The sequence below is a fragment of the Dama dama genome, chromosome 11, assembly GCF_033118175.1.
Source record: "Dama dama isolate Ldn47 chromosome 11, ASM3311817v1, whole genome shotgun sequence".
Lineage (NCBI taxonomy): Eukaryota > Metazoa > Chordata > Mammalia > Artiodactyla > Cervidae > Dama > Dama dama.
The window spans coordinates 2,436,408-2,450,220 of record NC_083691.1 but is presented as its reverse complement, the minus strand read 5'-3'; the positions used below and the strand labels follow the sequence as shown (position 1 = coordinate 2,450,220).

Below are 13,813 nucleotides of genomic sequence, written 5' to 3'. Positions count from 1 at the left end.
CTATCGCCAAGATGACGGTAGCACCCATGTTGATCTACGGATCTGACAGGGTCTCTGCCAAATCCCAGCTGGCTTCTTGGCAGACATTGACAAATCGATGGTAAAATTCATACAGAAATGCAAGGCACTTGGAATGTTCAAAACAATCTTGAAAAAGAAGAACAAAGCTAGAAGATGTGCTCTTCCTGATTTCAAAACTTACTGCAAAGTTACTGTACTCAAGACAATGGTACAAACATACGGATGGAAATATAGATCAATGGGCTGGAGTGGAGAGCCCAGAAATAAACCCTCACCTTTACGGCCACAAGGGAGCCAGGCATTTCATGGGAGAAGAGTAACCGTCCACAGATGGTGCTGGGCGACTGAAGAGCCACTGGCCAAAGCCTGAAGGTGGGTCCCTACCTCACACCTTTCACGAAGCTTCATCAAAATGGACCACAGACCTAAGTGTAAGACCAAAAACTATACGATTCTGAGAAGAAGATACAGGAGTAAGTCATTGTGACCTGGATTAGGGAACACCTTCTTAAATATGACACCAAAAACATAAGGGACAGAAGAAAACATACGTAAGCTGTTGTTTTCGTTCAATCACCAAGTCATGTCCGACTATTTGCAACTCCATGGATTGCAGCATGCCGGGCTTCCCTGTCCCTCACCATCTCCTGCAGTTTGCCCAAGTTCATGTCCATGTCAGGTACATAAGCTGTTCTTCATCAAAATTAAGAACTTTTGTGTTACCAATGATGTCATTAAAAAAGCAAAAAGACAACACACAGAAGAGAAAAAATAATTAAAAATCATAAATCGGATATGGAACTTGTATCCAGAATGTATAGAGAATTCTTATAACCCAATAAAAAGACAAACAACTCAATTTTAAAATGAGCAAAATATCCAAATAGAAATTTCTCCGAAAAAGATAGGGAAATGGCTAAATAAGCACATAAAAAGATGTTCAATGTCATTGGTCATCAGGGAAATGCAACTCATATCATTGAGATACCACTTCACACCCACTAGGATGGCTAGAACCAAAAACAGAATTACAAGCGCCGATGAGGAAGGAGAAATTAGAACCCCGTCCACCGAGGGTGGGGATGTAAAACGGTGCAGTCACTTTGGAAAACCCTTGGCAGGTCCCCAAAGATGTTAAACACAGCGTCACCACGTGCCCCAGCGCCCCCGCTCCCAGATACGAAAACTGAAAACATTCGCCTAAAAACCTGTACACACATTTGCAGGGCAGCATTATTCACGACAGCCCCAAAGTCCAACAACTAAGTGTCCGTCCACAGGTGAATGGGTAAATATGAAGGGGTGTGCCCCTGTGATGGAGTATTGTTCTGAAAAAGAAGTAACGAAGCACTGACGTGTCCTCAAATGTGGAGGCAACACTGAAAACAAGCTCGGTGCAAGAGGCCAGTCCCAAAAGACCACCGCTGTGTGAGCGCCTTACGTGCAATGTCCAGATACGACACATCTACAGAGACGGGACCTAGACTGGAGGCTTCTGGAAGGTGAGTTTGGGGTGAGAGAGGGGCAGAGGCCGTGGGAGGGTCAGGAGCCCGTGCCTTCTCCCCCATCCCACGGTTCAGACGCTCTAGCAGCGTCTGGCCAGCGGTCTACAATTAGCCTTACAGCCAGCTGCCCCCTGAGGCCCCGGCATGGTGCGTGGTCTGCTCAGGGTAACACAGGCACAAACCACGGAGCCTGGGTCTGTCCAGCAGCGCCCCGGCCCCAAGAAGCCCCCAAGGGCATCCTCCCCACCGTGTCTTCAGTGATTCCAGCTGGACGGCAGGGAGGGCGTGGATGGCGAGTCTCCATACCAGGGAAACTGGCCGGAGCTGGGGCCAGCTCCCTGCCCTCCCTGCCGGGGCAGTGGCCACCACACAGCACCCCACTGGCTTATCTCCTGAGCCCCAAAGGCTGCTGCTCACCACTGTCCAGACCCCACCACCCTATATGGCTCCTCCTCTACCGTCAGGCATCAGGGTGCCTTTGCTTACGCTGCTGGGGCTGCAGATCCAACCCCCAGATGACTTGCAGGCCGACTCTCGTCTGCCCGGGCTGGGGAAGCTGCCAAGGCTGAGAACAAGCGTGCGTCTCCTGCTCCGGGATGTCGAGGCGCCTCTGCTGGGATGCGGCCAGGAAGCGGAGCTGGCACCCCTGCCTGGCGCCCACATTCTCAAGGGCCTGAACACCCCGCGGGCTTTGGAAGCCACCCCGCAGAGGTGCCAGACGGAGCCCCGTTCGCTCCCGGGAGAGGCGGCCCCCAGGGCCTCCTGGACTTCAGAGGCATATGCCTCCCCTCCCGTTTCAGAAGCCTCTTCCCCAACGCCCTCACTAGAGCAAACTTCGGGGGGGGACGCGCGGTTCCTTCCCTATGGGACCAGGTGGAACACGGGTACAAAGTCAAAGTGTGGGCCCCGTTCAAAATATATTCAGAATTTGCAGGCAGCAACAGCAGAGCATGAAACCCGGCCCACGGCGCTTCCGAGCGAGGGGCCCCACACAACTGCCCGGGGTCCCACATCCAGGAGGCTTCCCAGGCCGCCCATCTCTGGGGACCCCCCTGGCAGAGGCCATGGCCCCAGCCCAGCATGGGCACCGAGCGGGCCTTCACCCCCCTGCACGCTCGGCCAGGCGCTCAGGGACACAAGCACGCTCTCCTCTGTAACAGAACAGCTGGGTGTCTCAGCAGGGACGCTGGAGTCGTCTTCTCTGCAGATGCTGAGGACATCCAGCGTGATGCAGACCTGGGGGAGGCCTGGCCCCTAGGAGCCAGGCGCGGAAGGGACCAGGGGCCGCCGGAGCAGCCTCACCTGACCATTTCTGGGGCAAGTGGGGCAGCGAGCGGGCCCCAGCTGGGGTTGCCTCTGCTCACCGCCTGGGGGCCCCGTCTTGGACCTCCTTGTCCTGCGTCGGCTCAGTCAGAGCGGCAGACGGGAACCACGACCCCGGACCCAGCGGGGGGCTTGCCATCCACAGTCACACTTGGGAACGGCTCCAAGAGGTGAATCCCCGGCCCGAGACCACACAGCCTGAGCCAGGCCGGGCCGCCTCCTCTGGCCCTGACACCCCACCAGGCCTTGCCACTGGCAAAGTCTTGGTACAGCCGGAGGGTGGAGGAGAGCATCTGAATCTGCCTCAAAACTGAGTCACCCCAAAACGGGGGTGGGGGTACAGGGAGCCGGCTGGGAGAGAGCTGGAGCTCCCCGGACACCTCCCCCAGGCACCTCCCCCCGACCGGCCCAAAGCGACGCCCACCTCTCGGTCCCTTCGGGGTTGGGGACCTACCGCGTCGTGGTGCAGGGGGAAGCTGAAGGTGTACTCCTGGCCCAGCAGCCGTCCGTAGGCATAGTCCTCGTGCGCGCGATGCCCGTACGCCCCATAGTAGTCGTAGGGGAGCACCTGGGGAGGGAGGGGGCGTCACGGCCCTGCCCCTCCTCCCGCACATGCCATGTGGCCCGGAGCTGGGTCCCGCGGAGACTGAGGTCCATAGGACGGACAGAGCTTGGTCCTGTCCTCGCCAAGCCCCCACGCCCATCATGGGGCAGCATGTTCTGGATGAGGCCGGTTGGAGGCAAGGTTCAGGCTTGCCAGCAACATGGCACGAGTGACCCCACAGTCACCGCGGCAGTGGGAGGGCTGGGCCCCGAAGACGGAGAAGAAGTGGGGTGTGCTCGGGTGGGGAGAGGGGGGCCTGGGTTGTCTGGGACCCCGGGGGCCACCCCAGGGCTTCCGTCTCAATGCCGAGGGGCTGGGATGAGGCCCAGAGGTCAGCCCGCTGAAGAAGAGACAGAGTCGGGGGTGGGGTGGCTGCAGCAAGGATTCCGGACGCTGTTGCCATGGCGATCCAGGACCCGGCCCTGCTCAAAGGGCCTTGCACTTTCAGGAAGGGAGAGCCTCTGGACAGGTGGGGAAACCAAGGTGGAGAGAGACTGACAGCTGCCTCCAGTCCCTCAGAGTCCTGACTGCCTGGCCTGAGACGGGCGGTGCGCCCTGGAGGCCGGCCCGCGGCGCCTCTCGCCTTGGCCGCTCCTGTGCTTGGCCAGCCGCTCTCAGGGAGGCCCAGAACCCCGCACCCCACTCCTAGCCCTGTTGCTGCTGGTGGCGCCCCTCCTTCCCCACCCCTCCCTCCCAACTCTGCGGCCACTCCTGGAAAAGTGTGAGCAAGCCCGTCCCCTCTCACCCCCCGCAGGGCCAGCCCCGCCCCGTCTCTTCTCACTGAGGGTGAGGTCCTGACTGAACTGGGCCTCTCCGCTCCTCCAAGTACCCCCTCACCCCCCACCCCCGACTCCCGGCTGAGCCCTGGTCCAGGGAAGGCCTTTACAGGAGTCTCTGCGGGAAGTCATCTCCCTGGCCCCCCAGGTGGCTTCCACCAGCCCCTGAGGCCCCTGCAGGAACACCCCAGTCCGCTGCAGCCTGGCCAGGGAGCAGGGAGTAGGGGACGTCCGGTCGCCCAATGCCCTGGTCTCCCAGGGTGGCTCCTGGGTGGGGGTCTGCAAGCCCACCCATCTCAGAACCAAGGGTGTGTTCCTGATTCCGGCTCTGGTCTCCTTCCCTTGTGCACAGGCTCTGGAAAGAGGGGCTTCCAGGCATCAGGCTGGAGGCAGGGAGGGGTCTGTGTGGGCCCCTCCTCTCTGCTGACCCCGGAAGCCATCAGGCACTTGCCTTGGGATGTGGTTGCTATGGAGATGGGAGATAGGTCACACTTGGAAGGTGGATGCTGAAGTATAGCAACAGGAAAGTTCTCGTGTGTACAAACCTGGACCCACTCCTTTCCCCCGAGTTCTATTAAAGCATCACACTGCCTGCCCCAGAGACCAGGGCCTGAGCGTCTCACAGGCAGGATGGCTTCCATTCTTTTCTCTGAGAACCCAGTTCCCTGGGAGGCACTGGGTGGGAGGTGGGAACCCCCAGGAGGGCACCCAGAGGCCAGGACACTGCAAAACCCCAACTTACAAACTAACACACGGAATGCATAATTTTGTGCTAAATCCTCCTACTCACATTAGCAGTTGCAGCTGCCAAAAATATATGAACAAAATTATGAGAAGATGCTCTAATTTCTCCCGTAAATGGGGGAGTCTCGTGTGCAGCCTCCTCGCCGTGGAGCACCAGCTTTCCCGGGCCCCTGGCCCATCTGGGCGGTGGGAGGCCGGGCACTGTGGGCGGTGAGTGACATCTGTGGCAGGCCCCGAGATCACGGGCGGACCAGGCAGGTCGGCAGGGGCTCGACTTCTCCAAAGGCTGGACAACCCTCCCGCCCCACGGCCCATCAGGCTCCCGAGTGCCGGTGAGAGCGAGGTGTGCAGCCGCTGCCGGTGGGGTGGACGCGGGTGTGGGCAGAGGGCAGGGCCAGGTGTGTGCCGGGGGCCTACTCACCGGAGCTGTGCCCTGGGCATTGAACCATCCCGGCCGCTCCCAGCCGTGCCGCTCCTGGAACACGCAGCCTCGTGCAAGGAGCTCCTGGCGGGGGTGCACAGCAAGCAGACTCAGGCCCGGCGGACCCCCAGAGCGGGACAGGGGGGCCGGGACCCGTCACCTGACACCTCGGGGGGCGCAGGACAAAGAGGTGCCGGTGCTCAGACCCGGGACCCGAGCCCAGGCCCTGAGTCCAGCTCCAGGGCTCCCCCAGCACCCCGGCTGCCTGCCCTAGGAATCCCCAGTTGGTAGAACAAGCTTCTCCTGTGGACTGAACTGCACCCCACACTCCTGTGTTGAGGCCCGATCCCCAGAGTGACTGTACCTGGGACAGGGCCAGAGAGGAGGGGATTAGGGAACATAAGGGCCCAAGGGTGGGCAGGAGGAGCCGGCATGGCGGGGAGACGGCCGTCCCGAAGCCAGGAAGAGGGCCCTCACCAGGGACCGGGCAGTGGGCACCTTTACCCCTGACCATCCAGCGCCCAGCACGGTGAGAGATGAGCCTGAGCCCCGCTGCTGGTGGCTTCGTTACGGGACAGCCGGGGACCCCATGAGGCCACAGCTAGGAGTCCACCCCAGAGAAACGAAACCAGGGAACAGCCAAGCCGTGCACACACGCGTTCTCAACAGCCCAGAGGCCCATCAGCTGACAGATGCAGGGGTGACGAGTGTGGCCCATCCATGTGACGGGGTGTTGGCCTCCGACAGGAAGGACATTCTGACACCTGTTACATCACAGATGAACCCCAGGAGCAAGCGAAGGAGAAGGAGCAAGTCCCCAAAGGCCACATAGTGTATGATCCCATTTACAGAAATGACTAGACGAGGCCAACCCCCAGAGAAAGACAGTGAAGCACTGGCGCTCAGATGTAAAAAATCTGCCTGCAACGCAGGAAACCCGGCTTCGATCCCTGGGTCAGGAAGATCCCCTGGAGGAGGGCATGGCAACCCACTCCAGTGTTCTTGCCTGGAGAATCCCACGGACAGAGGAGCCCGGCGGGCTACAGTCCGTGGGGTCGCAGAGTCAGACACGACTGAGCGACTAATACTTTCACTCACTTTCACTTCTGTGAGGCTGGAAGGCGGGGGGATGAGGAGTTATTGCTTAACAGGGACAAGGCTTCCTCTTGCGGCGATGAGAACGTTCTGGAACTAGCTGGAGGTGATGGTCGCACAGCAGCGTGGAGGCCCTGAAGACCCCTGAACTGAGCACTTTACGCTCAAATGGCAAGTTGTATGTTACATGCACTTTGCCACAATAAAAAATACAGCAGACTCAGTAAGTTATTACAGTGGCAGATCTCTTTGAAAATAAATGCGGTTTGTGGGGAAGAAAATATCTCCAATCTTGGGTTTGGAAGGTCCTGGGGCCGGGGCCCAGCCGTGTCTGGAGCCCAGGAGGAGTGGGCCTCGGAAGCTGAGTCCGGCAGGACTTACAAGTGCCAGCCAGGACCAACGGGCACTGAGGCCCAGACGGCCTGTGTCTCCCCCTCCCTGTGGGCCACCAGCCTCAAGGGGGAGGGTGCACGCCGTCACATGCCCGCTGGTGACACCCGGATACGTCTCCCTGGGCGTCCGAGGGGCTGGGAACCAAGGACACAAAACCTGCTCCCCACCAGAGAGAACGGGGACGCCTCCGCTGGAGACAAGTTGCCTCCCCAGCGACACACACATCAGCCGTCAGCGGCTAGGAGGAGTCACGAGGGGGCTGCTGAGGAGGAAGCGGAGGCGTGCGTGAATGCAGATGCCTCCCCGGGGACACGGCTGTGTGCCCGCCAAGTCCCCTCTGGGCACAACTGCACACGTCTGGGCAACTTGTCTGCGCCCGGCTCTTTCCACCCCAGGGTCGTGAGGCAACCCTGTGTCCTTGGGAAGCACCGGAGCCATATGGACAGTGTGGGTGATGAAAGTCCGGTGGTAGGCGCGGGGAACCTGAACCCACGGGGGTCCCAAGATTCCCCCCGGGCCCTCCAGGCCAGGCTGGAGAGCAGGGCAGCCCAGGAACCTGTGTCTCTGTCCTGTGGGGTAGCAGGGAGTGTGCGTGGATGCCAGCTGCCTCCAGGGTCCAGGGACTGGTCTCAGAGGAAGGAGGCTCCGTCTTCTGTAAATGTGACCTGCTCACTGAGCCTGCTGCCTGCCTCCCGCTCCACCCGTCCAGGGGACGGGCATTCCCTGAGCATCTATCCAGAGTCAGGCTCTGCACCCAGAGACAGGCCCAGCCCCCCGCTGGCTGGGTCCTCGCAGACTGGTAAGCAAAGCATGCAGCCCAAGACGAGGACAAGGAAGTGGGGAATGGAGAGGGAATGGGGGTGATAGGAACAGGGGCACGGAGCCTGGGTTGCTGGGGGCCTGGCAGAGTGCCGAGGGGTAGGTCTCAGGAAAGGGCACCCGACGATGGGTTTCATCGTATAAGTAGAAGTTTGTCAGGAGGAATGACGGCCCAGGCAGGCTGCTGCCTGGCTCGGCCTCCTGACCGTGACTGCACACACCTGCCCCCGCGGCTCCCCCGCCTGCTATGCGGCTCCAAGCGCGTTTTACCCGCAGATGCCGGGAGCGAACCAGCCGCCTCGACACCTCACATGCTCTGCAGCCAGGCTGCCGCATGCACGCTGTCGCCCCACACCCAGGACTCCCCGAGAGCGTCGCAGCCAGCGCAGAGCAGGCACGTGGGGCTGGGGTACCTCATGCAGGGGGTCTGTCCGCATATTGCGTCCGGCCAGAGGCTCATCGTGGGGGAAGACGACGGAGTAGTTCTTGGCATAGGCCTCGTGGCTGCGCTCACGGATCCACCGGCCGTGGTCCGTGAGCGAGTGGTGGAAGCGCCTGTTGTGGACAGAGAGGGGCGCGTCACCACCCGTGGGACCCTCGTCCTCTCCCAGAGTCCTCCCCCGAGGGGCCTCAGGCACCCCCAGGCCTTGGGGAGCTCAGCCTCCTCGCCTGCAGCCCCACAGCCGTCAGGCACAGGGACCAGACGCCGTGGGCGCGGGGCCTCAGGCTGGGGTCGCGCTGGGGGTGAGCCACCCCCCTCGCCCTCCTGGGGAGCGGCTCAGAAGCCCGGACCTTCTGGTGGAAGTTAACATTGGGGTCTTCAGAGTCTGGGGTCAGCAGGTGTGACGGAGGGCCCCTTTCTCTGCAGGGCCCCCTCGGCAGAAACAAGGGGTGAAGGTGGGAACCCCCCCCAAGAGGCACAGAGGCTTATCTGGAGACCCTAGCTGTGGCTGCGGACCCTGCACCCAGGGACGCTGTGACCAGGATCTCCGCAGGCTTGTCCCTTGGCCGCTGGGGGTACACCAGGTGCAGCCACGTCACCCCAGGGGTGTCCAGCTCCCACCGAGCTCAGAGGCGCCTCCCCCAGCCTGCTCACGGGCGCGATGGCCGGGCCACCCGACGGCCCTTCTGACTGGCCCCCTTGGACAATGGGGCCGCCGAAGCCAGACTGAGCACAGCTGCTGGGCCCCGCTGCCCTCCCCGGGTTCAGCCCAGCTCTCAGGTGCCCAGCGCAGCACCCTCCAGCCCCCACCGTCCCCCCGCCTGTGGGCATCTCGCTTGTCCCCCAGGGTCCCGGCCCCCGGCTGCGTGCCCACCGCGCTGCCGTCCTCAGGGCCCCGCCCCCGGCTGCATGCCCACCGCGCTGCCGTCCTCAGGGCCCCGCCCCCGGCTGCGTGCCCACCGCGCTGCCGTCCTCAGGGCCCCGCCCCCGGCTGCGTGCCCACCGCTGCCGTCCTCAGGGCCCCGCCCCCGGCTGCGTGCCCACCGCGCTGCCGTCCTCAGGGCCCCGGCCCCGGCTGCGTGCCCACCGCGCTGCCGTCCTCAGGGCCCCGGCCCCGGCTGCGTGCCCACCGCTGCCGTCCTCAGGGCCCCGCCCCCGGCTGCGTGCCCACCGCGCTGCCGTCCTCAGGGCCCCGCCCCCGGCTGCGTGCCCACCGCTGCCGTCCTCAGGGCCCCGCCCCCGGCTGCGTGCCCACCGCGCTGCCGTCCTCAGGGCCCCGCCCCCGGCTGCGTGCCCACCGCGCTGCCGTCCTCAGGGCCCCGCCCCCGGCTGCGTGCCCACCGCGCTGCCGTCCTCAGGGCCCCGCCCCCCGGCTGCGTGCCCACCGCGCTGCCGTCCTCAGGGAGCCCGCCCCCGGCTGCGTGCCCACCGCGCTGCCGTCCTCAGGGCCCCGCCCCCGGCTGCGTGCCCACCGCGCTGCCGTCCTCAGGGCCCCGCCCCCGGCTGCGTGCCCACCGCGCTGCCGTCCTCAGGGCCCCGCCCCCGGCTGCGTGCCCACCGCGCTGCCGTCCTCAGGGCCCCGCCCCCGGCTGCGTGCCCACCGCGCTGCCGTCCTCAGGGCCCCGCCCCCGGCTGCGTGCCCACCGCGCTGCCGTCCTCAGGGCCCCGCCCCCGGCTGCGTGCCCACCGCGCTGCCGTCCTCAGGGCCCCGCCCCCGGCTGCGTGCCCACCGCGCTGCCATCCTCAGGGCCCCGCCCCCGGCTGCGTGCCCACCGCGCTGCCGTCCTCAGGGAGCCCGCCCCCGGCTGCGTGCCCACCGCGCTGCCGTCCTCAGGGCCCCGCCCCCGGCTGCGTGCCCACCGCGCTGCCGTCCTCAGGGCCCCGCCCCCGGCTGCGTGCCCACCGCGCTGCCGTCCTCAGGGCCCCGCCCCCGGCTGCGTGCCCACCGCTGCCGTCCTCAGGGCCCCGTCCCCCGGCTGTGTGCCCACCGCGCTGCCGTCCTCAGGGCCCCGTCCCCCGGCTGTGTGCCCACCGCGCTGCTGTCCTCAGGGAGCCCGCCCGGGCCTCGTGGCGCCTGCCTGGCCCTCAGTTCGCACGCGATTCTATTCTGCGCGGTGCCCCGATCTGGGCGGGGCAGCGGGACCACACTCGTGAGGGTTCTGACGCCGACTCCATTCACAGTGGCTGCTGCCATGTAAGGGGCTCTCCTCCAGGGCCGGCCCAGGGCCGGGAGCCGGCTGCGAGAACCCCGGGGCTTGTCCTCAGAGCAGCCTCGCGTGCGGGGCTCCTGGTTTGACTCCTTGCACGGGACAGGAGACCCGCCTGCGCGGAGCCAGGAGCTTCAGCACGAAGGCGGCTCACGGACGGGGGTCTGGGGAGGCAGCCCAGGTGTAGCCAGGACCAAGGAGGGGGACGGCCCGGGGCAGGGCTGGGTGGTCCCCGAACGGACAGATCCTGCCCGTCTGGACCGGCGCCCCCCCCCGGCCCTCTGCTCACACCTGCTCACACCCGTGGGTGTCAGGAGCGGGCACTGTGCTCAGCCAGAGCACCAGCAGGGGTCAGCAGGACGAGGGCCACTCCCCGGGGCCCACATAGACCAGGCTGCCGATCTCCATCTGCACACGGGCAGGCAGGGGAGCCTGCAGCTGGGGGCCTGCGCCCAGCCGCCCTCCTGACATTGTAAGGAGTGACCTCTCCTTTCCTGGTTGCCAGGACCCCAGCGACTTTCCTAAACCAACGGCCCATGCTCTGGGCCCCGCCTAGGCCAGGCCCCGGGTGGACACATCCATACCGTGAACCTCAAACACCTCTGCTGGGAGAGGGGACCCTTGTCCCCATCTCACGGGTGGGGAGACCCAGGTCAGAGAGGGGAATTGGCCGAGGGCCGCACAGCTAACCAGGGGGGGCTGGGGTGGCTGAGAACCTGTCTGGATTCCAGAGTGGGTGCCACGGCCCCCCTGTAAGGCCACCGGGTGGGGTCCCGCCCCAGGAGCCTCCCCCACAGGTGACCCCCTGTCATCACCTCCGTGCCCGAGCCTGCCCTCCGCGTGTAACAGGAGGAGGTGACGCAGGCCAGGGCTCGGCTCCGACCCCCTGCGTGTCTGAGCACGGGGGTGAGTGCGGCCCCCCACTCCCCACGCAGGGCCCTCTTTCCTCCGCCCCGCCTTCCTCGTGGCCCATCTCCACCCTGGCTCGGGCCTGGGAGGCAGAACCGCTCATTAGTGCTGAGAGGCCCCAGGTGCCGTGCTGGCGGCTGGCCTGGGGGTGGCGGCCGTCCCGTATGTGGGGACAGGGCGTGGTGCGGGGTGGGCACCAAGTCCCACCTCGGGGACCACACGGGTCTGATGTCTTCAGCTGGTCGTCTCCTGGGATCCACTGCCGGGGCCAGAAGAGCTGGCAGACCAGACCACAGCCCCCAGCCACCAGCCCCCGAGGTCATAGCTCTCGGGGGTCTCCCTCCTGGGGCCCTCTGCCCTCCAATCTGTGCCCCGAGGCCCCAGCTGGCCGGGGCAGAGGTGGCAGCTCTGCACGCACCATGAAGGGGCCCCCGAGACGCCCCCACTGATGTCTCTCTTGTGAGAGGAGGCAGGGAGAGAGGGAGGCCCAGAGCCCCTGGGGGCGTGGGGTGCATCCGCCAGCCCTGGAGGCAGGAGGCCATCGGCGAGGCCCAGGCTGCACCCTGGTCCATCAGATCCCAGGGCGGAGGCCCTAACTCCGAGGGAGGGGAGACGGCAGACAGCCTGCAGGCCTGGAGCTGGGCTGCTGTGGTGACTTCAGGCGAGCTGCCTCCCGCCAGGGCTCCTCTGCTCTGCCATATGTAGCGGGAGGGGCTGGGGCTGGCCCATCCCTGAGGCTCTGGGCAGCTTTCATCTCTGGAACATTCCTCTCTTGGGAGAGCACGTGGGCACAGCCCCAGACTGTCTCCGAGGCAGCAGACCGCGCTGTGCCGGGCGCCACGGGAGGGGTGGTCGCGGGGAGGGGATCTCAGGGCATGCCTCCCTGTCTCTGCGGGGGTCAGACAACCCCCGTGGACGCAAGGTCCCCATCAGGCCAGGACGGGGAGAGATTATCGGAGGAGCAGGGGCGCGCTGAGCTGAACCAGTGCGATCTCCACCGCCCCCCCCCCGCCACCTCCAGCCCTGCCAGGCAGCTGGGGTCTCTCCAGGGAGCCCGTCTGCCTGGAGCCGTCACAGCGCCACGGGCTGGACCCCCATGGAAGCCTCTCCAAACCGCTGTCTGCTCTGCCACCTGCGGTGCTGGGGCCGTGGAACTGCCACCAGGGGACCGGAAGCCCATCACTGCTCCCACTCACAGAGGACACTTCCCAGCTCCTATAGCAGCCCCCGCACCCGCGTTGCCCTCAGCTCCGCTTTCTCTAGTGTTTCACGCGCAGACCTGATGCTGAGCATTCTACCTACTCAGACACGCTGTCTGCTCCCAGAGACATCTACAGCAAGCAGCTCATACCCCGGCTACAGAGGGACAGGCTCGCATGGGGTCTGATTTATTCTAGTCGCCCCGTGAGCAAAGCGTGCGGGGGATGTCTCACTCAGGGCTGCCTGCCTCCCAGACATGCTCGCGTCCCAACAGTGGCCGCCCCAGCTCGGCCCCATCCCCAGGCAGCCTGCTCCCCTGGCCTCAGTCTCCCCATCTGCAAAAAGGGACAATGAGATCCCACTACTGACCCCAGAGCCGTTGGGTGGGTCAGGCAGGACACTGGGACGAGAGGTCCTGGAAACTGTAGAGGACGGTGGATTTGCCAAACCCAGGCACCCTACAGCACCGCCCCCTCCCCCCACCTGACTTCTTCATTCTTTGCTTACTGCCACCTCTTCCAGAAAGTCCTCTGGATTTCAGGGAAGGCTCCTTTCTAAAGAGCCCGGGATATTTACCCCACCCCACCCCATCCTAGAGGCTTCCCTTATAGCTCAGTCGGTAAAGAATCTGCCTGCAATGCAGGAGACCCAGGTTCAACTCCTGGGTCGGGAAGATCCCCTGGAGAAGGAAATGGCAACCCACTCCAGTATTCTTGCCTAGAGAATCCCATGGACAGAGGAGCCTGGAGGGCTACAGCCCATGGGGTCGCAAGAGTTGGACACAACTTAGTGACTGAACCATCACCACTGCTGCCCCATTCCAGGGCAGCCACCGCCCGCCCATGGGCCCCAGTGGGCACTTGCCTGATGTCATAGCTGTGCATGTCCTTCTCGGGGCGCCCGTGGACGATCCAGGAGGCCAGCTGCTGCCCACAGCCACCGCCCAGCATCATCCCTGGCAGGGGCAGAGAGCCGCGGGTCTGAAATCCGCCCCCAGGACCCTGCACCCCGCCTCTGTGCCCCTCACACCTCTGTGGGCAGCATCAGCCCCTGCGCCCCGGATCTCACCCCTGGGGTGCCATGTGCCTCCCCCTAGCAGGCCTGTCCCCTCTCCACCCCTGTCCCAGCCACAGCGCTCCTAGGCCCACCCCCACCCCAGGAAGGGGCGGCTCTGAGAACTGGAGGAGAGCCCAGCTGAGCCCCTCCCTCCTGAGACTGCAGGAGTCGGGGAGGCCCTGCTGCCCGCACTCACCTGCACTGTTGAAGCCGCAGCCCAGGAAGAACCCGCGGAGCTCGGGCGCCTCCCCCATCAGGGGCTTGTGGTCCGGGGTGAATGACTCTGAAAGGGAGTGGG

The 13,813-nt window shown here is 64.6% G+C and overlaps 1 protein-coding gene across 5 annotated transcripts in view; it reads right to left on the bottom strand.

Moving 5' to 3' along the window:
* The window catches only part of SARDH (sarcosine dehydrogenase), a 68,545-nt gene that overhangs the window by 28,042 nt on the left and 26,690 nt on the right, over positions 1–13,813 (bottom strand). For all 5 annotated transcript variants that reach the window (XM_061154209.1, XM_061154206.1, XM_061154207.1 and 2 more), the window contains exons 11-15: positions 13,712–13,798; positions 13,324–13,414; positions 8,115–8,256; positions 5,395–5,478; positions 3,304–3,417 (exon numbers count right to left, since the gene is read on the bottom strand). In XM_061154209.1, the coding sequence (XP_061010192.1) occupies positions 3,304–3,417; positions 5,395–5,478; positions 8,115–8,256; positions 13,324–13,414; positions 13,712–13,798 (518 nt within the window). The remainder of the gene's footprint in view (positions 1–3,303; positions 3,418–5,394; positions 5,479–8,114; positions 8,257–13,323; positions 13,415–13,711; positions 13,799–13,813) is intronic.